At 36.2% G+C, this 26199-nt stretch overlaps 1 protein-coding gene across 3 annotated transcripts; it reads left to right on the top strand.

Annotated features, from left to right (window-relative positions):
- Positions 1 to 3952: 3952 nt before the first annotated feature.
- Positions 3953 to 25508, top strand: LOC126690506 (phospholipase D delta-like). 3 transcript variants are annotated; one of them, XM_050385691.1, is made up of 10 exons: positions 3953 to 5268; positions 6271 to 6387; positions 6620 to 6814; positions 8189 to 8533; positions 8630 to 8698; positions 8899 to 9046; positions 9528 to 9676; positions 10296 to 10448; positions 10950 to 11150; positions 24974 to 25508. In XM_050385691.1, exons 1-10 carry the CDS (start codon positions 4297 to 4299, stop codon positions 25268 to 25270), a joined length of 2646 nt encoding a protein of 881 aa, XP_050241648.1. In that variant the 5' UTR covers positions 3953 to 4296; the 3' UTR covers positions 25271 to 25508. The 3 variants fall into 3 exon arrangements, with proteins under 3 accessions (XP_050241648.1, XP_050241647.1, XP_050241649.1); XM_050385690.1 differs by lacking the exon at positions 24974 to 25508 and adding an exon at positions 11967 to 12548 and having other exon boundaries at positions 3998 to 5268; XM_050385692.1 differs by lacking the exons at positions 3953 to 5268; positions 6271 to 6387; positions 6620 to 6814; ... (4 more) ...; positions 10296 to 10448; positions 10950 to 11150 and adding exons at positions 16119 to 17210; positions 20470 to 20586; positions 20809 to 21003; ... (4 more) ...; positions 24097 to 24249; positions 24534 to 24734.
- The last annotated feature ends 691 nt before the right edge of the window (positions 25509 to 26199 follow it).

The raw sequence follows: 26199 nt of genomic DNA, 5'->3' as shown, positions 1-26199 counted from the left end.
CCTTACAGTTCATTATAAGTATTTATTGCTGTGGGGCCAGGGAACTTATGATCCGGCCCACGCTCTATTAGGGCTCGGGCCCATGCCGAGGAGGGTGCGTGCCGAGGATGAATGGGGAAAGGCCGAAGTGTCAGGGGAACAGCCGAGGATGACCTTGTCCTCGGCACTCCAGGACTTCAGGGGGAAGAGCAAGGTCTCGATGAAGGCTGTCCCCAAAAAGGCCCCCCGAAAGAAGTGCGAGTAGAATGAGACCCACGTGGGGGTACGGTGCAAAACTGGTTCAGGGTAAATACGTCCCCTCCGTATTAAATGCACCCGCCAGCGTCCTGACCATGTTAATGAGAAAAGACGCCTGGACAGGGTGACTTCGATCATCGCAACTAACAGAAAGCAAGGAGAGACAGTTGATGAGACGTGTACAGAAGTGGGCACCTGCCTGACCAACAAGTGGAGGGCTAAGATCAACCAAGAAGGGCTATATAATGTAAAGATTAGTGCACCAAGAAAGAGGCTGGGAAAAATGGCAAGAAACTAGAGCCTCCCAGCCCGCCTCCTGGAGAAAGACTCCTAGGGCGAACGCGATTTAACTATGTATGAACACCACGAAAAACCCACTATTTGGTGATTTAGGTCTAGCCTTTCAAACCCACGCTCTACAAATGATATTGTTTGGACCTTTTTATGTGCGAACCCAACACTACTATGGGTCGTCTTAAATCGTGTCCTTACAATTGCCATTGTGGGTAGCTATGACCATTTTATTTTGTTAAGTTTGTCTAACATTTTTTATTTTTAAGCAGTTGTTATTATTTATTTGTCTTTGTTTTTATAAAAATATTTTAAACTAAATGAAAAAACTCAACTCATTGGTTTTGTATTAATTATTGATGCACACAACTACACTCACTCATACATAAATAATATACTACGTGTCTACTTATCCAATTAAATACTCGAACAATTACTAACTTTACAATTTTTTTTCTTAATTTTTCTGACTTTATAACAAAAAGTTATTATAACATGATAACAATACACATACATGCAACAAACCCTCTCTATTTCCTAATTACTAAATTATATAAAGTTATATTATATTTAAGGTAATGTTAACAGATACCCTTAGGGCAATTGTTATATTTCTCATAAAAGTGGTGTCAAAATATTTCTCTTCTATTTATACTGTACGGCACCTAATGTCCAAGTTCATATTGGACCTTGGACCATGAATCAATGATATAGGCCAAAGATCCAACCTTCACATCAACAAGAGCCCTGGCCCAAACCCACGAATTGCTGCTAATGTGAACTGAGTGTTGTCTGGATGCTTAGAAGGCGGATTGCGTACACCCTGCTCACAGGGTGCTTGGGAAACCATTTCCGGGCACTATGCATATGCTCGGTCACATTGCCCGGGCACATTGTTGTTTAAGTGTCCAACAGAACCTTAGGAAACTCCGCTGCCGAACACATTAATGGAAGTGAGAATCATTTTCAAAGCCACTCGTACCTAAAAATCCACTTAAGCCCATTGACATTAGACCCTTCTTTGCACTAAGAGAGAAAATAATGATGATCACCCCATTAACGAAGGCTATAAATAGGAGAAATGAATGGATAGTTGGGGGATGCAATTCTGAGGAAAGAAAGAATAAGGAGATAGAGAGGAGATAACATTGAGAAAGAGAGAGAAAAGTGATTGCATTAGGTCCCTTATCCTAGGACAACCTAAGGTAGGATACCCAGACCCACTATACAAGTAAATTGCGATCCCAAATAGTGGTTTGGCCCAGCAAACCCGTCTTTGGAACTTACATATACTATACACACAAACTTCCACACACATCATTATTTACAAAAATAACATTATAATCAAAAGTAATGCACACAATTAATATTAGATATACTCATACACATATAATATAAAGAATAATGCTAAAGATACAAACTATTTTACAAAAAAATTTACAAATTGCTGATGTGGTGAGTGATTATTGGTAAATGAAAAAATGATATTAATGGTGGGTTTAGATGAAAACCAATAAGAGGTTGGGCACATCAATATTTTGTAAAAAATTGTAAAATAGTTTATGACTATAGTATTACTCTAATATAAATTTATAATAAATTGTGACACTTACAATCCACATACACTTATTCTTACTCTTAGAGTTAGAAATATTTATAATAAGGGTGTATAAAATTTAAGTTAGGGTAGGCAAAAATAATATTTTTAAGAATAAATTAAAGTATTAAACTAAAAAATATTATATATATATATATATATATAAAATTGAAGTGAACCCCCTAAACAAGGTGTAGCGCCGCCCCTATTATATTCCACTGGATCTCTCTTAAAATTTGCTTATAATTTTAACGTGTAAATAATTACAGAAAATTTAGTTACTTTTATACAAATACTTGATAAAATTATTACATTGACGTGCATTCATACAATTAATGTGAATAACAGTATGAATGATACGTTCTGGTCAGCACTATCCCATAATAACCACATTTTTTTTTCTTTTTCTTTTTTTGAGGAAGATCCCATAACCACCTGATGTGTAAAGATACGCATCATTTTGCTTATTGAATTTATGTAATAATTTTTTTAGGTCAAATTTTATTAGTTTTATGGTGGTGCAATTTATGTTATATCCTAAATAAAGAATATATTTTTTCTTTGATATCATAAAGAAACAGTAATTGTGACCACCAACAACTGTAGGTTTTATTCTTTTCATTTTCAGTTTTTATTGTTAGTAATGTGGTATTGGCCTCGAGGTGGGAGTTTAGTAGTCAAACACTTTGCCTATATTGCCTTAGTTCTTAAGTTTAAGTCATATGGGACGCGTTAGTATTAGGATTGATTGGGCCATTTAGTATAAGGTTTTAACTCATCACGGTAGAAAGTGATTTGCTCCCAAGAATCCACCTTTTTCTTATTTAGCAAGGACAAAAAATAATTGTGGCGTTATTTGGTTATTTTGCTTGCATCTTTTGGTTTTCAAGTAGGCGAAAAAGTAGGTTCATATATGCGTCTTTCCAATTTCTCTACAGTCGGGATTTATGGCATTGTCGTCTCACCAATTACAATAGTTCTTAATATACAATAGGCATCAGTTAACTCCATTTATTCCCAAAACGATACAAGAGGTTAAGGCAAGTAATTATGATGTCAAAATCTGCAGGAAACCAAGTTTGATTTCATCTACCTTAATTTTTTAAATAGAGTGTCCAGACCAAGCGAACAACGCTCAAAATAGTAGTCACATCAATGGAAAGTATTTGAATTTATTTTTGCTAAATACATTTTTTGTAGATTTTGTCGGTAATGATAATGAAACCTAAAAGTACGTTGGTTTGGATAATCTAGTTTGTCATTATTTGGAAAAGACTTAAGATTGCACCATTTAACATACAATATAGTGTTACTTACATACGTGGCCCCCCATGCCCCCACCCCATGTGTCTATACGCATCACTTTCCAACGCTCTCCCTATTCGAATTCCAAAACCGCAGTGATAAAATAAAATGATAACACCCTCACACACCACAGGTCCACAGCACCACACAAATCACATTCTCACTTAGTGAACCCAAAAAAAATATTTTTATCAATTTATTTTATTATTTAATTTATTTTTATTATTATTTATAGATTTTATTGTATTTTTTATTTTATTTATGATTTTAATTGTACTATATCAACTAATTTTTATTTTTATTTTTATTTACAGTATTTTAACCTTTATTTTCCGTAAAAAAATTTTCAATTTCAAATGTAACTGTAACCGTTAACTCTCACACACACTTTCCTAATTCTTTTTAGTCCCACTCTCCCACTATTGCTAGGGCTCTAATTCCTTTGCTGAGTTTGCTCCCTCAACGAACCTCAAAGGCCAAAGCAAACTATTGTTCATCTTCAAAAGCAAAAACAATCCCCCTTTTTTTTTTTAATAAAATATACTTTTTTCAAAAAGAAGATGTTATAATAATAACAAAGTACAAACGTAAACACCAGCTTCCAAAGGCGCCACGAGGCTCATACTCTGTGTTACAAGCAAAGCTATTATCCAAAAATCTGGTTTTGTCACCATTTCCACACTATTCTTTTCCCTTCCTTCCTTCCTTCCTTCTTTCCTTCACTCACTTTCTCACTCTACAAATACTATAGTACCCACTGTATACTTGATCTTAGCCAAAAGGCCGAGAAAGGCATCACTGTATAAAATCCCTTTCAAATTTGAGTACTGTTTGTTGCCTGCCACGTCATCTTCGTAAAGAACACCATGGAAGATTCAGTTTCCGGTTCCGTTTCAGACAACGACAAGCAGAAGCAAATCACTCTCCACGGCGACCTCGACCTGAAAATCGTCGAAGCCGAAAACTTACCCAACATGGACATCGTGGCACAACATGTCCGCGGTTGCTTCGCAGTCTGTGACTGTAACTCTGTCGAAACAAGTCAGCTTTCCGACGAATCCGACGGCCGTGATGGCTCGCAACAACACCACCGCAAAAAGATCATCATCACCAGCGACCCGTACGTCACCGTTTCGGTCCCCCAAGCCACCGTGGCACGCACGCGCGTGATTAAAAACTCGGCCAATCCTCTATGGAACGAACGGTTCTACATCCCACTGGCACACCCCGTAAATACTTTGAAATTCCAGATCAAAGATAACGACATCTTCGGCGCCGAGCTAATCGGCACAGTCGAAATCCCGGCCACAAGAATCGCCACCGGCGAACACATCTCCAGCTGGTTCCCAATCCTCGGGCCGAATAAAAAACCGCCGAAAAAGAACGCGAGGATCCGCCTCGAGCTCAAATTCACGCCGTTCGCAAAAAATCCAAGGTACAAGTACGGCATTGCGTCAGATCCAGAACACAAGGGCGTGATTCACACGTACTTCCCGTTGAGAAAAGGAAGCTCCGTGAAGTTGTACCAAGACGCGCACGTGCAAGACGAGTCGTCGCTGCCGAAGATTGAACTGGACGGAGGCAAGGTTTACAGGCGCGAGAAGTGTTGGGAGGACATTTGCTATGCGATCTCAGAGGCTCACCATATGGTTTACATCGTTGGATGGTCGGTTTATCACAAGGTCAGGCTCGTGAGAGAGCCGACTCGGCCACTGCCACGTGGCGGAGACTTGACGCTCGGTGATATGCTCAAGTACAAGTCTGAAGAGGGAGTTAGGGTTTTGTTGATGATTTGGGATGATAAGACTTCGCACGATAAGTTCGGCATCATCAAAACGGTTCGATTTGAGTAATTGCTTTAGATTATTAAATTCTCTTTACCTGCTTTGCTTTTTTTTTTTTTTTGTTATTTGCTTTAATATTTTGAGCTGTAATAGGCATAGTAATTGAGCTTTTTTAACATGGGAGTCTGTGCTAAAGATAGAATAATAAAAAATGACACGTTAATTTAGGAATTAATAGCCTTGGATAGAATAGAATGATTTGGTGTTGGATTATAAGCTGATATTTTGCTAATTTTATGTATTGTTTGCGGGTCCTACTCCTCATTACTTTTAAATTTTATTTAAATAATTAATAATTTCGGTTTTTTGACAATATGCTACTTCTTAGCTTTGTTTTATATTAGGGAAATAAACTACTGAAAATAAGTAATTTAAGAGTGATTTAATTTAAGTGAAGGGAATGAAAAAAGATAGAGGCAAGCCTAACGTAATATTAGTAGAATAGTAAAGTACGACATGTCAATTAAAAGAAGTAATAGAGACTATAATTTTTTTTTTTTGAGAAAGTTTCAACTTATGGCATCCGCTCCTGATGATTGCTCTTTATCATTAAATCAAGACATCAATCAGTTTTTGGTATAGGCGGGGATTGAATCTCAGATCTCTTATTCAACTATCAGAGACTTTACCAGTTAAGCTAACTGGAACTCACATAGAGGCTATAATTTCATATAGAATAAAATGGTGGAAAAGAATATATGTGGCTTGTCCTAATTAGTCCGTTGAGATCCATGGTTGAACTGGAAATTTTGGAACTAAGGTTTGGTTGTTGTTGTTGTAATTGTTTTCAGAGTAATGGTTGTCATTCTTGAATTGCTTGGTTCATGGCAATGGTTTCATTAGTAGATGCCAAACTAGTTGTTAGTGTTTGTACTGTAATTGAATTTAAGTACTTTGGTGGTGATCATGAGGGGACATTGATGTTACTGTGCATGTGTATTTTGCAACTGGGTTGTGTGCCTTTTGAGTTGTAATCTGAAGTGGGATTGGTTGCAGCCTGGAATGATGCTAACGCACGACGAAGAGATCAAGAAGTTTTTCAAGCATTCATCAGTCACTTGTGTGTTGGCACCTCGCTATGGTAGCAGTAAGCTGGGCTATTTCAAGCAACAGGTGAATATGTTCTATGGGTTGTGAACTGTCTTTAGAAAAATAATGTTTTTGGTGTTTGTTTATTTTGGACGTATTTAATTATTTTCAGGTTTAATCTCATTTTCAATTGTATTGGATTTGAAATCCTAGTTTCATTGGCTTAGTTTTATTATTTCTTTGATCTTGATATACCATTTGCTTTCTTTTGAGCTGGAAAACTTGCTGAAGTTGCTTATATGATGGTTCCATACAGGTTGTTGGAGGTCTTTTCACACACCATCAAAAATGTGTTCTTGTGGACACGCAGGCATCTGGTAATTATCGTAAGATAACTGCATTTTTAGGAGGGATTGATCTTTGTGATGGTCGATATGATACACCTGAGCATCGACTATTTCGTGATCTTAATACTGTATTTGAAAATGATTATCACAACCCTACATTTGCGGTAAGTTTTTGGTCAAATGGTTTTGTAACAGAATATTGTAACATGCCATCTATATATCATTTAAATGTTTTCGATGTTTTTTTTAGGGTATCTATGATCTTGGTTTTTAACTCAAAGGGCTTTTATGTGATTGCATAATTTTTCATAATGGCTTTAGAGCAAGAGATGACATCTATAGTTCTTAGTACCAATTCTAAAAATATAAAGTTCTTCCATATCCTCCCCATCCCCCCAACCCTTTCTCATTGGCTAAGTGATCTACCATATGGCTTTAGAGCAAGAGATGATATCTACTAATCATGTTGCTTGAGGTTCTCCATCTGGTCCTATGACTATAAGGCCTTGAAAATCCTGGCATATAACACCATAGTAGTTAGTATCAGATGATATGTGATGCATATCGTCTGGTGGTGTGGATCAAATTGGCGCAAAATAAAAATGCTGTAATTTAGGTGCGGATCGGGTTAACTCTTGAATCATATGTTACAAACATGCCTATTGTATGAATTGTATTGAATGGTTGAATTGGACATATTGGTCGATGTATAAACAATTGTGTTTATATTTGGCTTTTACTTATATTTGAGATTTAATCAGAGTCCAACAAGTCATTGGACTTATTTTAACACAAGTTTCTTGAACCACTCAGTTGAGCCCCAAAAAATAGCCATGTTCATGACTTTGCTCTGTCTCTGTCTCTGTCTCTCTCCTTACAAAATTTAGACCACACACATTTTCATTTCAAGTTTGGTTCTGAAGTTCCCCTTCTGTCTTCTCTCTCTCTCTCTCTCTCTCTACATGGAACCACAAGAGTAACCATAACACAAAAGGCACTCCTAGTCCTAGGTAGTGGATTCTCTTCAATTTTAGTTATATGTCGTTATGTTTGAGTTGTAGTAATGTTTAGGTTACATAACTGACTACTGCTTCCACCTTTCATCTCAGAATGTTGTCAATTATCATGTCACCCATCAACAATATATATTGTAGATTTGTAGGCCTCATTCTGAGGATAAAATTTTCAGTTGCATAAATTTTAATCAGATGCATTCCGGACCTGTATAGACCTCTTTTTCTATAATCCATTCTCAACTTCTTTGTACTCCTTGTGCAAAGTTCCATTGTACATGCTAGATGTCACACACAATTTGTTTGCCAACATAGTTTTAAGCTAACATAATGCTGCCATAGTATTAAAGTAATTTATGCACTTCATCAAGTTTGAAGTCATGATTTTCCCTCCTTTATTTTATTTTATTTTATTTTAGGTGCATTCCTGCTTATTTCTATTATGTAGTTACAGGTTGTGATGCTGTAGCAGGTGTTTCTTTTTGACTTTCTCTGTTTTGTCCATATGTTTTATGAATCAACTAGGCTGGAACCAAGGCTCCAAGGCAACCATGGCATGATTTACACTGCAGAGTTGAGGGGCCTGCTGCATATGATGTTCTTATAAACTTTGAGCAGCGTTGGAGAAAAGCAACAAAATGGAAGGAGTTTGGACTACGATTCAAAAGGGCTACTACCCATTGGAGTGATGATGCTTTAATAAAAATAGAACGCATCTCTTGGATACTAAGTCCTGACCTATCTGTTTCTCCAAAAAAAAAAGTAAGTCTTGACCCATCTACTAAAAAGGATAAGTCCACAGTTATTCCAGAAGATGATCCCAAGTTATGGGTTTCCGATGAAGATGATCCTGAAAGTTGGCATGTTCAGGTTTGATTTTACAGGTTTTTTTTATGTTAAAGTTCCCCTGTTTTAGGTCCATTGACTCGGGATTGAAAATTTCCTCTACTTATTTTGATTTTGCAGATTTTTAGGTCCATTGACTCGGGATCAGTGAAAGGCTTTCCCAAAACTGCTGAGCTTGCTGAGAAACAGGTTTTATATGACTTTTTTCTTTTCTTTCCTTTTTGTCTTTATTTTTATACCTTCTCTCTTTATGTAGAAAAATTAATTTATATTGACAAGATTTTCAATGCTTCTTTGCTGTGACATAGACCTAGACTTCTATACATCAGTAATCAGTTGCACATCATATTGCAATGTCCTAATTTCTAATTGGTATTCTTCTACTGCAGAACCTTATTTGTGCGAAAAATTTGGTTATAGATAAAAGCATTCAAACAGGATACATCCAGGCAATCAGATCTGCTCAACATTTCATATATATTGAAAATCAGTATTTTCTTGGATCATCATATGCATGGCCATCATATGAATATGCAGGTCAAGTTCATAATCTTCTGTTACACCACATTATTTTACTTGCTTGTCTATACAATATTGTTTCCATTCCTAGTAGCTGAGTTCTCTTTTTGCTGAAGAACGCATGCGGTGGAGTTTCTAATGTAAACTAGTATTCTTGAGAACTCCAAGTCCTACTGGTTTATATTTGAGAACTAGCCTCTAATACATATATATTCCGTCTTATATAATGCCATCTGCTAATGTATCCATGCAAAATTGATGAATTATTGTCAATTTTTGAAATGTATTTAGTAGTTGCTGAAATTCTACGTAATTTTAGCCTCCGTAAGGATAGGCTTGATTGTTCTCTCTCCCTTAGTATTATTTCTGACCTTAGATTCTGTTCTTTGTATTTTCTGTATATATATTTGGGTAACAATCATGTTCTAAGTATCGAATATCTTCCTTATTTGTTGGATGGAACACCTTCTCAAGTTATTGACTTTCATGGTTTGAGCAGGAGCTGATAATCTAATCCCGATGGAATTGGCATTAAAGATAGCTAGTAAAATTAGAGCAAAGGAGAGATTTGCAGTGTATATTATCTTACCAATGTGGCCTGAGGGTAATCCAGCTTCTGGAGCTATGCAAGAAATTCTCTTTTGGCAGGTAATATGGTTATTGCCAATGAATTCTAGCTCAAATGACACCTCCACCCCTTGTAAGAGCAAGGTGGAAGGTGAGGTCGTGGGTTCAAGACCTATCGGGTGTGTGTGTAAATTACCAATTAAAAAAAATATGATTAATTAATTTTAGACTATAAACTGGAAATTTTGTTGCATGACTTGGGAGTGGGATAGACGTGGGGAAAAATAATTCATGTGGTCGACCCAATCTAATTTGTTGAGGATCCATAGCCGACCCCAAATTTTGGGACTGAGGCTTTGTTGTTGTCTCAGGACAAACATGATAGCTACAGATGGCTGATACTTTTTCAAAATAAAAATCAAGAAAAACAAATAAAGGACTTCTTTTGGGCATCAGTTACCTTCTCTCTTCTATTGCTACTAACCTATAGGTTGTATTCTTGGCAATTTTTGGTTTGGATTGATTTATTGATAACAATTCCATATGTTATTAGATTCACTTGGATTGTACATCTTTTTTTTTTTTATAGGTTGTGATCTTGAGATGTTATGGAACTTAAGTCCAAAAAATGGACAATATAGATGATGGAAACTTGAATAACACAATTCATATTCTATCTTTACTCGTTTGCTCTTGGCAGAGTCAAACAATGCAAATGATGTATGATATAGTTGCACGGGAACTGAAAGATATGCAGCTTGGGGATTCACATCCTCTACATTACCTCAATTTCTATTGCCTTGGTAACCGGGAAGATATTCCTGAGGAACGTTTAGATGATAATGCTGATAAGGTATTTGCTCTAATGGAAATCTCTTTTTTGCTATTTTAAATTATCAAAACATACTCCGGTTTGTGGTTGGCCTAGGGTAAACAGGTAGTCTGTAACTTCTACTGCTGAGAATTTCTTTCTTTTTTCCAACAACCACTGTGACATAGATCCACTTCTCAGCAACTTAAATTATCTTGACATACTCCAAGTTTTGTTTGGCATAGGAAAAAACGTGCGTCTCAAAGATATTGCACATAATAACTTTTAACTTCTCTATGTTCTCATCATGCAAATGGCTTTAGAAATTGTTTCTCACAGGATTTGCCATTTTAAAATTTTTTTTTTTCTCAGCTGTTTTGTTTGATACTTGGCTTTTATTTATTTATTTTACTAAGATACATATAGAAGTTCTCAAAATTTTGGAATCACACCATCCTGATGCATTGAAATATGGTTTCATTTTATATATTTGCAATAAATTAATTCTTTTGGAGTTGGTCATAATTTGAAATTTTCTATCAGGTCTCAGATGCACAGAAGTTCAAGCGGTTTATGATTTATGTTCATGCCAAGGGAATGATAGTAGATGATGAGTATGTAATAGTGGGATCTGCCAATATCAACCAGAGATCCATGGCTGGTACAAAGGACACGGAGATAGCTATGGGTGCATATCAGCCCCATTACTCTTGGGCATCAAGGAAGAAACATCCATGTGGTCAGGTTGTTATATTTCTTGTTCTTTCATACTTTCCATTTCAGGGCTTTGGAGAATGTAACAAAACAATGAGTGTGAAATGATAATTGATAGTGCTTCACAGTAGATGTTCATGAGACTTGAACACAACACTACATGTTCATCAGACCCAAAGAAAAAAAATGCTCCTTTCCCATTTTTGTAACTTTTTTTTTTCCCTTCTTACTGAGCACAGCTACATGCTGGCATTCAGTAGCGCTGCACATCACTCAGCTCATGTTGGCACATGTCTCAACAACACAAAATGAGGGAAAATTATTAGATACTTCCGGAGTACGGGGACTTGGTGCCCTGTCACATTCATGGTGGACCCCACACTGAATTTAATTAATGAAATCTACCATGAATATGAGAGAATGGAGCACCACGTCACCGTACTCAAGGAGCACCTGATAATTATTCCAAAACGAGTTGGGTGGCCAACAGTCAAAGCCAGTTCGGTTGGTGAGAGTGATGACATTACCAAAAACAAGCATACCATGAGATCAAACTTCCCTCCTATTCCAAACAAAAACACACACACACTAGATGCCTCTCTCTTCTCTTTAGCTGGGGAGTGGGGAGGGGAAAGAGTGAAGATGCTGTTTGAGTTTTTCGAAGATTATGCTCATGTCTAGTCATGGGTATGATCTCCAATCATTAGCATTGCCTATTGTCTTTCGGCAGGTTGTGCGGTTTGAATCTAGTGAATGAAAAAATTCGCTTAGATTTTATAATATAAAAATTTCATACTCCATGGGATTTACTTGGTAATGTGGTTTACAATACATACCCATGCGCAGGTGTATGGATACAGAATGTCACTGTGGGCTGAGCATCTTGGGATGCTGGATACATGCTTCAAGGAGCCAGAGAGTATGGAGTGTGTGAAGATGGTGAATGAGATTGCTAAAGATAACTGGAAGAGGTATACAGATGCGAATTTTATGCTATTGCAGGGCCACCTTCTTAAGTATCCTGTGCAGGTAGATGAGCATGGGGTGGTCAGCGCCCTGCCTGGACAAGAGAATTTCCCAGATGTAGGTGGAAAAGTGCAGGGAGCTCATTCGGTCAGCCTTCCTGATACTCTAACAACATAATCTCCATCCATTGTTTGTGTTCCTACATAATTGGTTAGGAAGAATGGCGGTGATATGTCAGGATTTTGAGGTTATTAAACTGAAGGTGTTAAAGAGTTTGTGCTCCTCACTCTCTGCTGCATTCTATTAACGGTTGAACTACAATAGGTTTTTAGTGTAATACAAATTAGTGAACATAGCAAGAAGGATGACATGTTGTGAATGTTTGTGCATATATAAATGCATAGTTTCCAGTCTTGTCACATGGGGAGGTCAACAATGCAAGTCACTCCTTGTTTGGTTCTAGGTGGCTGTTGTGAGATAAGGTTTTTATCTTTTTATTTTTTGGGTTCTTTCTAAGTTCATTATCCATGTTGGTGGAAAGCACACAAGCGATAATGTTTGTCATAAAAGAGACGTTTTATTTTTATTTTTTACCCCCGATAAATAAATGATTAGAAAAAAAAATTTTTTGAGAGGAAAATGATTAGAAATGATTAGAAATTTAGAACGCAATATATATGTACAAGAGCTTTTACCCATATATTATATGGCATCTATTGTTTGCACTAAAAGACGCAGGATTTGAAACACAATTTGCTGCGAAGTGGTTGTATAGTTTATCGGGTAGGGTATATGACAAACCTCTCTTGCTTTTGGAAAGCCTTACTGGGTAGTGGAAGAAACTTTCTTTTCTTCTTTTTCTTTTTCTTCTTCTTCAAGAAGAAGAAACTGGTAGTTCTTTTTCATGAATTTAAAAAATAGTCTTATCTTAGGCTGGGGAAAGATTTGGTTTTAGGTCTTCCTCATCTCTAATCTAATTTTGCCATAGGATGCATTCTAGGTTTGCCAATGCTTAAGGAATGTATTTCGGCAACAGCTAATCCAAGTATCGCTTACTCAATGTTTTAAGGTGGGAGAAAACCAATTGTGTATTAGGCATATGCAACCATCGTCTCAAACAGAGGTGGACCCAATAAGCGCTGGACCCACACCTAAGTAAGAGAGTAGTTTTATATGTCAGATACACCATGTACCCTCTCAAACTCTTGAGATGAGGGAACCTCAATCAACCAATCTTGCTTTATCCTATTAGGATATCAAGGGAGACTTTTCAATAGCATACCCAACAACCAATCAATGGGTGTCTGCTCGTCATCCCAAGACACTTTTAAGGGAGAGGACTTCTATTTAGTTAAGAGTGATGAGTGATTGCATATGATTTCAAGATTTCAAAAAGATAAAGGAGAAGGATTTTACAATCCAGCACACAACATACATGCATAAATAACAAATGCATTTTTTGGGAAAATTACACTTTACTACCCTAAACTATGCATTAAATTACACTTTGCATCCCAAACTATCCGATTGCACACTTTACATCCTAAACTATCACACTTATCATACTTTGCACCCCGGTGTTATTATTGCTGTTATATTTAATAGAATCTTGCTGCATGTGACAAACACATGCTTCTTGCTTAGGTGAAACAAAGTTAAAATACTAAAAAACCCTTCTTCAAATCAATTAAAACAAAACTCAAAACTTTTCACATCTCCCTCTGTCTCACATGGTGCCATCCTCTTCCCCATCCACCTTCCCTGGTAAAAAGAAATGTCACCTCCCTAAAAGCTTGAGAATCCACGGATGTAATTCTTTGGCTGATTTAACAAAGTAAGCATTTTTAAGCACAAAATTAATCAGAGAAAAATAGAAAAGATTAAAAAAAAAACCATAAACACAGATCTCCTAGTGGACAAATCACTTCCAACAGGAACAGTAATAGCAACCTGAAAGCAAACCCACATACCAAAAACATTAGTAAAACAAAAGTCAAAAGTTTAAACGAAAAAGTACCCAAAAGACAAACACCCATGTTTTGTTTTAGGTAATGAAAAAAAGAGATAGATAGAATGAAAGAAATGGGTAGCGAACCTGAGATGCGGCCAATTGAGCCATTGATGAGATCAATTAGAGAGGTTTGAGAGAAAGTTGAGAACACTTTGAGAAGAGAAGTGTTGTCAATAGTATTATAAGCTGACAACACTTTGAGGTGTGACTCTCTGAATGATCCTTTCAATAGTGCCATGAATTATGCTATGGAATTAGAGAGGTAAATTTAAATAGTATGAAATTGAATTTGGAGAAGAGGATGACAACACGTGAGGCAAAGGGAGATGTGGAAATTTTTGAGTTTTGTTTTAATTGATTTTGAAGAAGGATATTTCATTCTTTTAACTTTGTTCTACCTAAGTAAGAAGCATGTGCTTGTCACATGCAGCAAGATTCTGTTAAATATAACAGCAAAAATGACACCGGGGTGCAAAGTGTGATAAGTGTGATAGTTTAGAGTGCAAAATGTGCAGTCAGATAGTTTAGGGTGCAGAGTGTAATCTAGTACATAATTTAGGGTGGTAAGGTGTAATTTTCCCATATTTTTTTAAGCGGGAAAAAAAAAAAAAAAAAAAAGCATAAGCAAAATGAATCTGCCGTAGAGATTAAGTTTCTATCCTATGTCCAAAGCTGGAAAGAAAATACCAACTCCGTAGGAAGAATAAAATTTACAAGAAAATAAACACTACCTTTACCAGAAAAAAAAAATAGAAAAATAAATAAAAATCAAATGTTTACATTAGTAATCAAGGGATAATTGAAACATAGGTCTGAACCCTATAATTATTCCTAGTGGACACCCAGCAGCCAATTGATTCAAATTGTGGTGAAATATCAATTTTATCATTATTCTATAAAAAGAAAAATAAAAAAGTAAATAACAAAAAATAAGTTAAATTGCATATTTGTTACTAACCTTTGATTATTGTTTCAAAATCATCATAATGCTTTAAAATGCTTTACTTTAATCCTTATCACCATATAATAGATGAGAAATTGAGAACTACTAACGAAACTCATGCTATGTTATAGACTCCATGTCATAAAAAAGAAATCGGTTCCCTATTTTCTGTGTTGGACATATTTTAGTGAAAAAGTAGATTTCAAACAAACAATATATCCTAAGTGATTAACAAGAATTGGGAATAAATAGAAGTTTAAAAATAATTTTACAGTGCCATAAATTCACGTTAAAGTGTTATTCTTGTTAATTCGTGTCATCTAGAGTAAATTTCGATACGACAAGTTCTCTTGATCGAACAATTCAAAGAATTAGACTATAACGTCAATATTTATGTTGAATATATTTTCACGCACAAAGGTTCAAGAACAACCTTCAATAATATGTCTTTCCTTTCAATAGATCAAAGCATGAATACCCAATCACACAAGCACAAATACTATTCACACAAGAAAATTATATAGAAGAGAAAGATAACTCTATGTAGAAGAGAGGAATAGTAATATTGTTCTGATCGAGATAGAGAGCCAAACTGAAGTTCTGGTGGTTCTTTGTTCTGTAATCTTGTTGTATTCCCTGTCCTAATACCGATGGGGAAAGCAAGGATTTGTTTACAATGAAGCAAAATGAGGAGAAGTGGGTTGAGTTCTAGAACTCAATGGAAGATGTTATAACAAGGAGTGGACTTGACAAGAGCATCTTATTCGACATTAGAGGGAATCATGCTAATTTTGAAGAGCATAAATACTGTTCACACAAAAATAAAAAAAAGTATGTAGGAGAGGAAGAACACAAACACAAGGCACAAACGAACAAAGCGAGACGTGTGGTATAAATAAGGCTGAAGTTCACACTAGATCTCACATCTTAATTAAGATATTAGACAAGGTTTACAATGGTTTATAACCACACAAAAAGAACTTATTCTTGATCAATGTGAGATCACTCACACAGTTAAAAGTGTTTGTACCACACCAATATCTTCATCTTCAAATAATCACAAAGGCGCCACGTACGAGATCCAGTACACTCTGCTCTGCTCCAAGCAAAGCAAGGAACCAAATCCAGTTTTCTCACCATTCACGTATTCCTTTATTCCTTTCTTAATTCACCCTACTAACACTGTACCTTTCCCTAACTCAAAAAACACTATTATTTTCCCTTTAATTACTCTCTTTTGCTAAACAAGAATTACAAACAGTGTAAAATGGAAGCGTCCGAGTCCAGTTCAGACAACCAGTTCATCATGCTCCATGGTGACCTAGACCTGAAAATCGTCGAAGCCCAACACTTACCCAACTTGTCCCTCATCGATGTTCGTCAGCTCCGCCGTTGCTTCACCGCCCGTGACAGTTACACTATCGAAACCCGTCAACACAAACCCAAAGTCCAATTCTGCAACCCTTACGTCGAAGTTTTAGTCTCAAATGTCACAGTGGCTAGCACGCGCGTCATCAAGAACACCACCAACCCTAAATGGAACCAGTACTTCCATATCCCACTGGCACACCCAGTAAATAAATTAACATTCCATGTCAAAGACGACGACATCTTCGGCGCCGAGATAATCGGCACCGTCCATATCCCGGCTTCGAAGATCGCCACAGGCGAATTCATCTCCAACGATTTCGACATCCTCAGCTCCTCCAAAAAACCACTGACACTAAACTCGAAGATTCATCTCGTACTACAGTTCACGTCGTTTGATAAAAATCCAAGGTACGAGCATGGCATTGCGTCGGACAAAGGCGGCTGCGGCGTAGCACGCTCGTACTTCCCGTTGAGAAAAGGAGGCTCCGTGAGGTTGTACCAAGACGCGCACGTGCCGGACGGGTTGTTGCCGGAGATTGAATTGGATGGTGGTAAGGTTTTCAAGCACGAGAAGTGTTGGGAGGACATTTGCTCTGCGATCTCAGAGGCTCACCATTTGATTTACATTGTTGGGTGGTCGGTTTTTCACAAGGTGAAGCTGGTGAGAGAGCAGACTCGGCCACCGCTACTTGGTGGAGATTCGACGCTCGGTGAGTTGCTCAAGTTCAAGTCCGAAGAGGGAGTGAGGGTTTTGATGTTGGTTTGGGATGATAAGACCTCTGGCGATAGCTTCTTCAAGGTGCGTGCCTTCTTTTAATTACATGCATGCCTGAAATAATAGCTAGCATTAGAATTGATGTAATTTCAAAAAATTCCTCTAATATACTATTTATAAGATAATAATTACATCAAATTGGTCTACAAGATCAAAATCAAATCAAACAAATCACACACATCGCAACTAGAATCATCAAACCCATTTGGTACCACCATCACGACCCATCTATGCTCAGCAGATCGCAATTTGTGACATAACCACCGTCCTACACCTAGAACATGACCTAACCACCCATTTGTGTTGAACAGTAACTCAATAATAAAGATATTTACTATTCATTTGTTATCTGTGAATGTCAAAGTGTTGATGTTAATGCATGATGTATATTGGTGCTCAATTATTTTTTTTAACTGAAATGCTAGTTTAACTAGCTTGATAAAAATTCACTAAGAAGTGATAAATAGAGCTAATTTTACAACTACTGATATGATATTTTGTGGGTAGTGTACAACAAAAGTGAAGTTAGTGTTGATTCTATGTGAAAATGATATTACATTAATAAAAAGAAAATTTCACCTCACATATTATGAAATTTATTGTGTCAGTAGCATTGTGCTGCTAAAAAATCCAACTTTCTATTATATTGAGATCCTCTCAATTTTAAATGAATTCATTTGATGGTTCAAATTACATATTACAAATAAAAAACAATGTCATTTAAATTTAAAATAAAGTGGCACTTTGTCCTTTTAAGTTTCAAATTACATCCTCTCTTACATTTTCTCAATTGGGTCAAACTTGGTTCACACAAACAATTTTACACAGTTTTACATGCAGCCCAAAAGCAACTCAAATCTTGATTTGAAGTGGATTTCTAATTTAGGGTCCGTTTGAATACAACTGAAAACTGAAAACTGAAAAATGCTGTAGCAAAATAATTTTTAAATATGTGAATAGTACTGTGACCTATTTTTAATGAAAAAGTTACTGAAAAATGAGGTTTGTGGGTTCCGTTACTGAAAAGTTGGTGAAAAAGTTATTGTGTGTGCACTATTCACACCCCAAAGTCAACAATCATGACTTTGAAAAAAAAAAAAGTTGAAAACGTAGACGTGAACACTGGGAAGCAAAAAACGCATTTCCCAAACGCACACTTAGTGTGCAAAATAGTTTATATGTAGTAAACATTAATTATATCTGTTAGGAAATTGCCTTAAATTCCAATTGTAACTTGAAAAGTTAATTGGGTTTTCTAGTTGAAGAAGGAAAAATTAATTTAGTTATTTTTGGGTTTCCTTGGTGTGGAAGAAAGTTTATTCCTCATCAAAGAAGAATTGTATTCTTGTCCACAAAAGAATAGGAAATTGGAGTCTTATAAATAGACAATGCTATTAAGAAATTAATAGATTTGGGCCAAGAGTCCTTATGGGGATGGAAAAATAGAGCATGAACTCAAGAGGGGAAAAAAAAGAATTTTTGCTTGGGAAGTAGTGCAAAGAAAGAGACAATGGGATTTGGATTTTCTCCACAATGTTTTTCTTTTTTTTCTTTTTTTCTTTTTTTTCTTTTTTGGTAAAGTGCACAAATCAATGAGAATTTGTGAGACTTTGTTTGATGTTGAAAAGTGAAGAAAGAAGAAGAGAAAAACGCATCCAAGGAGAGTTGCATGAAAGAAAAAGAGAGATCAGCCAAGATGAGCCGCTAGAAGAGAAAGAAGAAGAAATCGCAGTGAGCATAGTTAGTGTGTGTGAGAGCAACCAAAAAGAACAATATTATTTTCTTTAGCCATAAGATATACACAAGAGGGTTAATCTAAAGGGAGACATAAACATGAGAGATATTATAATTGATATAATAATAGTGAATTTATTCGAAATTTGTCGTGTGTTTTTCCTCTTCAAAAAGAAATGATTTTCCACGTAAATAGTTTTTGTGTGTGATTACAATTTTTGATTTGAAAATTTTGGTGATGATAATTTTTTTGGGGACCTAATTAACCCTCACCCCTGGCATCATCTATGGGAAGCAGCATGACATTGAGATCCTGTCAAAACGAGTGCCATGACTCGAGCCACCGGGTAATCTCCCTCCGGAGGCAGATGACCTAAAAGACACTTGCATAGTAACCATAATTCTTGAGAACGGGGCGAGACCAATTGCGGAGACCAAACCTTTGACCAATCAAACATGAATTCAGTCAGGCACCAGCTTGTCAAAATTCTCTTTGCTCAAGCCTCTCCCTTGCGAGTAAAGCTGGAAAGATCGACATGCGCGCATGTCCCTCTCAGAAGGGAGCCACACATGCAAAGATAGTAAATAGCTTTTTTTCTGAGGAGAAGACGTCCTAGAAGCCGTAAAGATCGACCTCAAGACATCTAGGATCAGAAGATTTCCCTCATACATAAGGAGATCAAAGCAATTTGAAAAGAACATCGGGAACATTTTTTGCCTTGGGAAGGTCAAGGCAAGAGATCCCGGTCACTGGCAAGTGCTCACAACAGAAAAAGGTTGGCAAACAATATAGACGAAACCTGGGTGCCAGGCGTACCATCTCCAGTACTCTTCACTCCCTAAGAACTGACCCCCATGGGGCCGACTGTCAAAGTGCTCACCACTTAATCACAAGAATTCTGGTCGGCCAGGGAATGCACACAAGAAGGCCAGGGTTCTGAGCTTAAGGGAGGCTAACATGCCATCTGCATTGCTTATTTTGTTAGTTGCTTTAATATTTTGATCAATATAAATGAGTATGAAAGTCTGTGATAAAGATAAGTAAGAGTCACATAAAATGGTTTGATTATATGTAAACGAGAGTGATTAATGTACCAGTAGGGAGAACGATTTGATTCAAGTTGAGGAATGAGAAAAGATAGAGACAAGCCTAAAATAGAATTAGAATAATAATAATAAATGACAAGTAGTAAAGTATGATTTAAGATAAAATAGAATAGTGGAAAATAATATATGTGGATAATCTTAATTAGTTTGTCAAGGATCCATAACTGAGTCCATAAATATGGAACTAAAGCTTGGTTATTGTTGTAATTGTGTAGGGAGTGATGGCTGTCATTCTTGAATTACTTAATTCAGACAGTAGTTTTCATTAGTAGATACAAAACTAGTTGTCGGTGTTTGTACTGTAATTGAATTTAAATTCTTATGGTGGTGAACATTGATGTTGCTATGCATGTGTAATTGCAACTTAGAGACAATTATTATTTGAATTAATAACCGGGTTGTGTGCTTTTTGAGTTGTATTCTGAAGTGGGATTGGTTGTAGACTGGAATGATGCAGACACACGATGAAGAGACCAGGAAGTTTTTCAAGCATTCATCCGTCACTTGTGTGTTGACACCTCGCAATGCTAGCAGTAAGCTGGGCTATATCAAGCAGCAGGTGAATTATTTTATAGGTTGTGAACTGTTTTTTGAAATATGTTGATAATGGTGTTTGTTCATTTTGAACATATTTAATTATTTTGAGGTTTAATCATATTTTTAGTTGTATTGGATTTGGACTCACAGCTCTATTATTTCTTTAATCTTGGCAGTACCATTTGATTTCTTTTGATTGAGCTAGAAAACTTGCTGAAGTTGTTTATGTGATGGTTCTATACAGGTTGTTGGAACCGTTTTTACACACCATCAAAAATGTGTTCTAGTGGACACGCAGGCATTAGGTAGTAATCGTAAGATAACTGCATTTTTAGGAGGGATTGATCTTTGTGACGGTCGATATGATACACCAGACCATCGTCTATTTCGCGATCTTGACACTGTATTCCAAAATGATTATCGCAATCCTACATTTCCTGTAAGTTGTTGGTCAAATGGTTTTGTAACATGCCATATTTCCATTAATTTTTTTTTCAAAAGGTGACATTTATAGTTTCTAAGTACCGATTCTTGATATAAAATGTTCTACAATATCCCCCACACATTTCTTCTTGGCTAAGTGTTCTACTATATGGCTTTAGAGCAAGAGCTGACATTTTTTTACTAATCAAGTTGCTTGAGGTTTCTCCATGTGGTCCCATGACCATAAGGCGTTACATGATACTTATCACATGGTATGTATCAGGTCAAATAAAATAAAAAAGTTTTAACGCAGGTGTATATTGGAAAGACTCATGAATCATACAATACATATATGCATATTGTATAAATTATATCGAATCATTGAATTGGATGTATTGTGCGCTTGCATAATCAAGTGTCTTTATATTGGACTATTGTTCATATTTGAGCATTGACTAGAGTCCAACAAATTGTTGGACTTATTTTCTCACAAGTTTCTTGAGCCACTCGTTTGAGCCCAAAAAAATAGCCATGTCCATGGCTTTGTGCTTTCTCTATCTCTCTCCATACAAAATTTAGACCCTACACATTTTTCAACTTCAAGTTTGATCATCTGGTCTCTCTATCCCTCCAACTCCCAAATTCCCCATTTTGTCTTCTGTTCTCTACTTCTCCCATCATTTTTTTTTTCTTCTTTCTTTTCTAATTTATGAGACCACGAGAGTAACCATAACACAAAAGGCACTTTCTAGTCCTAGGTAGTGGGTTCTCTTCAAATTTACATGGCGTTATGTTTGAATTGCAGTAATGTTTAGGCTAAATAAATGACTACTTCTAATTTTAGTCTCAAAATTTTTTCAATTATCATGTCACCTTTATAGACCTCCTGCTACTCTTTCTCAATAATCCATTCTCAACTTTCTTTGTACTTCTTGTGCAAAGTCCCATTGTATACATACAAGATGTCATTGAAAATTTTGTTTCTCAACACAGTTTTAAGCTAACATAACACTGCCATAGTATGGTAGTAATTTATGCACTTCTTCAAGTGTGAAATGTAGAATTTTTTCCTTCATTTTTTTTTATGTAAAAGGTGCATTCCTGCTTATTTCTATTATGACTTACAGGTAGCAGGTGTTTCTTTTTTACGTTCTTTGTTTTATTCATATTTCTTATGTATGAACTAGGCTGGAACCAAGTCTCCAAGGCAACCTTGGCATGATTTACACTGCAGAGTTGAGGGACCTGCTGCATATGATGTTCTTATAAACTTTGAGCAGCTTTGGAGAAAAGCAACAAAATGGAAGGAGCTTGGACTACGTTTCAAAAGGGTTTCCCATTGGCATGATGATGCTTTATTAAAAATAGAACGCGTTGCATGGATACTAAGTCCTGCCCCATCTATAAAGAAGGATGGTTCCGCATCTATTCAACCAGATGATCCCACGTTATGGATTTCCAGTGAAGATGATCCTGAAAGTTGGCATGTTCAGGTTTGATTTTACAAGTTTCTTTCCAGTAAAAGCTTCCTTTGGGGGGTGGGGGGTGGGGGGGATTGAAATTTTCCTCTATTTATTTTTGTTTTGCAGATTTTTAGGTCCATTGATTCGGGATCAGTGAAAGGATTTCCCAAAACTGTTGAGATGATTGAAAACAAGGTTTATATATGCTCTACTTTTTTTCTTTCCTTTCCTCTCCTTTTCCTTTTTTGTCTTTATTTTTCTACCTCTTTCTCTTCATAGGAAAACCAATTTATATTGAAAAGATTTTCAATGCTTCTATATATCAGTAATAAGTTGCACATCATATTGCAATTTCCTATTTCCTAATTGGCATTCTTCTACTGCAGAACCTTATTTGTTCGAAAAAATTGGTAATAGATAAAAGCATTCAAACAGGATACATCCAGGCAATCAGATCTGCTCAACATTTCATATATATTGAAAATCAGTATTTTTTTGGATCGTCATATGCATGGCCATCATATAAAAATGCAGGTCAAGTCCATAATCTTTTGTTACACCACATTGTTTTCCATTCTTGTCTATATAATATTGTTTCCGTTTCTTGTACCAGAATTCTCTTTCTGCTGAAGAATGCATGCTATGAAGTATTCGATGTAAACTAGTATTCTTGAGATCTCCAAGTCCTAGTGGTTTATATTTGAGAACTAGCCTCTAGATTTCTGTATCCAATCTGTTTTCTTGGTGACCAGAGTTGTAAGTATCACATCTGTCTTATATAATGCCATGTGTTAATGCATCCACAAAAAATTGATGAAGTATTGTTAATTTTGAAACGTATGTTGTCATTGCTACATTTCTACTTAATTTTAATTAGCCACCATAAGGATAGGCTTCATTGTTATCACTTATTATTTCTGACTTTACATTTTGTTAGTTATATTTTCTGTATATATATTTGGGTAACAATCATGTGCTAAATACCAAATACCTTCCTTATTTATTGGATGGAATAGCTTCTCACGTTTGACTTTCATGATTTGAGCAGGAGCTGATAATCTAATCCCGATGGAATTGGCATTAAAGATAGCTAGTAAAATTAGAGCAAAGGAGAGATTTGCAGTGTATATTGTCATACCAATGTGGCCTGAGGGTGATCCAACTTCTGTGGCTATGCAAGCAATTCTCTTTTGGCAGGTAATATGGTTATTGCCAAGGAGTTATAGCTCAAATGGCACCTTCCCCCCTTATAGGAGGAATGTGTAAGGTGAGGTCATAGGTTCAAGACCTATCAGGTGTGTGTGTGTAAATTACTAATAAAAAAAATATGGTTATCTAATTCTAGACCATAAACTGGAAATATTGTTTCATGTCTTGGGACAAATAAGATAGCTACAAAAGGCCGATACTTTCTTATAATAAAAATCAAGAAAAAAAAATAATGGACTTCTTTTGGGCATTGGTGGCCTTCTTCTCTAGCAACTTGAAGAATATAATCTCTTACTCTGCCGCTAACCTGTAGTTTGTATTCTGGAAATTATTGGTTTTGATTGATTTATTAATAACAATTCTAGATGGACAATATAGATGATGGCAACCCGAATAACACAATTCATATTCTAGATTTACTTGTTTACTCTTTGCAGGGCCAAACAATGCAAATGATGTATGATATAGTCGCACAAGAATTGGATATTATGCAGCTTGTAGATTCAAATCCTCTAGATTACCTCAATTTCTATTGCCTTGGTAACCGGGAAGATATTTCTGAGGAAAGGTTAGGTGATAATGCTGATAAGGTAATTGCTCTAATGGAAATCTCTTTCTAAGTGTTTCAAATTATCATGACATATACCGGTCTGTGGTTAGCATAGAGTAAATAAGTAGTTTGTTACTTCTATTGCTGAGAATCTCTCAGCTGTTTTGTCTATTATTTGACTCTCTTTCTTTCTCAAAAATTTTGGAATTAAACCATTCTGATGTATTGTCTCATCAACTTGTCATTAAAATATATGGCTTCATTTTATATTTTTGCAAGAAATTAATTCTTTTAGATTTGATCGTGATTGTAATTTTCTATCAGGTCTCGGATACACAAAAATTTAAGCGGTTTATGATTTATGTACATGCCAAGGGAATGATAGTAGATGACGAATATGTAATAGCGGGATCTGCCAATATTAACGAGAGATCCATGGCCGGTACAAAGGACACAGAGATAGCTATGGGTGCATATCAACCCCACCATTCTTGGGCATCAAGGAAGAAACATCCGCGTGGTCAGGTTCGTATTGTATTTCTTTTTCTTTTCTTTTTTTACAAACACACACACTAGATATCAAGATTACGAGTCCAAAGATTATGCTCATGTTTGGACTAGGGTATGACCTCCAATCATTAGCACTGCCTATTGTCTTTTGGCAGAAAGTGCAGTTTTTAACTTTTAAGTCTTATGAATAATAGAATTTCATACTCCATAGGATGTACTTGGCAATGTGGTTTACAATATATATCCATGTGTAGGTGTATGGATACAGAATGTCATTGTGGGCTGAGCACCTTGGGAAGGTGGATACCTGCTTTAAGGAGCCAGAGAGTTTGGAGTGTGTGAACACAGTGAATGGGATTGCTAAAGAGAACTGGAAGAGGTATACAGATAAGGATTTTACACCATTGCAGGGCCATCTTCTTAAATATCCTGTGCAGGTAGATAAGGATGGGAAGGTCAGCCCCTTGCCTGGACAAGAGAATTTCCCAGATGTTGGTGGAAAAGTACTGGGAGTTCATTCAGTCACCCTTCCTGATACTCTAACAACATAGTCTCCACCCATTGTTGTGTTCTTACATGATTGGTTAGGAAGCATGGTGGACATGCCAAAATTTTGAGGTTGTTAAATTGAAGGTGTTAAAGAGTTTGTGCTCCTAGCTCTCTGCCCACTTCTGTAAATGATTGGGCTACAATAGGCTTTTATTGTAATACAAATGCGTGAACGTAGTGAGAAGGTTGACTTGTTGTGAATATTTGTTCATATACAGATGCTTGGTTTCCATCTTGCCACTTGGAGAGGTCACTACAATTACAATTCAAAAGAAATGCAACCTATTCCTGTTCCCTTGTTTGCAAATTTTCTGGCAAACATGCCATTTGGTTTGCAAATTATGAATGGTAGACAAAATTGTAGATCTCTTTTGTGGTCTTAAATTCAAAAGAATTATTACTACCTATTCTTGTTCCCTTCCTATCTGTAAAATATAAGATTTGCTGGCTAACATGTCGTATTTTGCTAATTGTTAGTTGTGATGGTTTTGTCGAGGTTTTGTAATGTATATTGTCATACCAATGTGGCCTGAGGGAGAGAGTTTTTGGGTCAAAGATCAGGAGGACAAGCATCTGTTGAGTAATTGATGGAGAGCATACAAGCCATAACATTTGGAATCTGTTTATTTTGCTAAAATTGAAAACTTTTTGCTGAAAGCATTGTAAATAAATGTAAAAGTTAGCTGAAATAGTATAATAGGATTCATGAATAGTACCAAAAAGTGTAGTGAGACTCATGAATAGTAGCGAAAATAAGCTGAATAATAAGTTAGCAAAATTAATCATGCCAAATAAACACTTAATAAATGATGATAGCGTAATATATATTGCATCTATTGTTTGTACCAAGACCACATGATTTGAAACACAATTTTCACTGGCGTGGTTGTATAGTTTAATTGTTGCGTAGTACTGTATATGACAAACCCCT

This window comes from Quercus robur, chromosome 6, assembly GCF_932294415.1.
Source record: "Quercus robur chromosome 6, dhQueRobu3.1, whole genome shotgun sequence".
Taxonomy (NCBI): Eukaryota; Viridiplantae; Streptophyta; class Magnoliopsida; order Fagales; family Fagaceae; genus Quercus; species Quercus robur.
Note: the sequence above shows the minus strand (reverse complement) of the source record. Positions and strands in the feature narration are given on the sequence as shown.

Bases quoted from the DNA above. Each gene is read 5' to 3' on its own strand.
- LOC126690506 (XM_050385691.1), top strand. From the start codon at position 4,297: ATGGAAGATTCAGTTTCCGGTTCCGTTTCAGACAACGACAAGCAGAAG. The intron at 10,449-10,949 runs GTATTTGCTCTA...ATTTTCTATCAG, and splicing joins TAGATGATAATGCTGATAAG to GTCTCAGATGCACAGAAGTT. The intron at 11,151-24,973 runs GTTGTTATATTT...ATCCATGTGTAG, and splicing joins AGAAACATCCATGTGGTCAG to GTGTATGGATACAGAATGTC.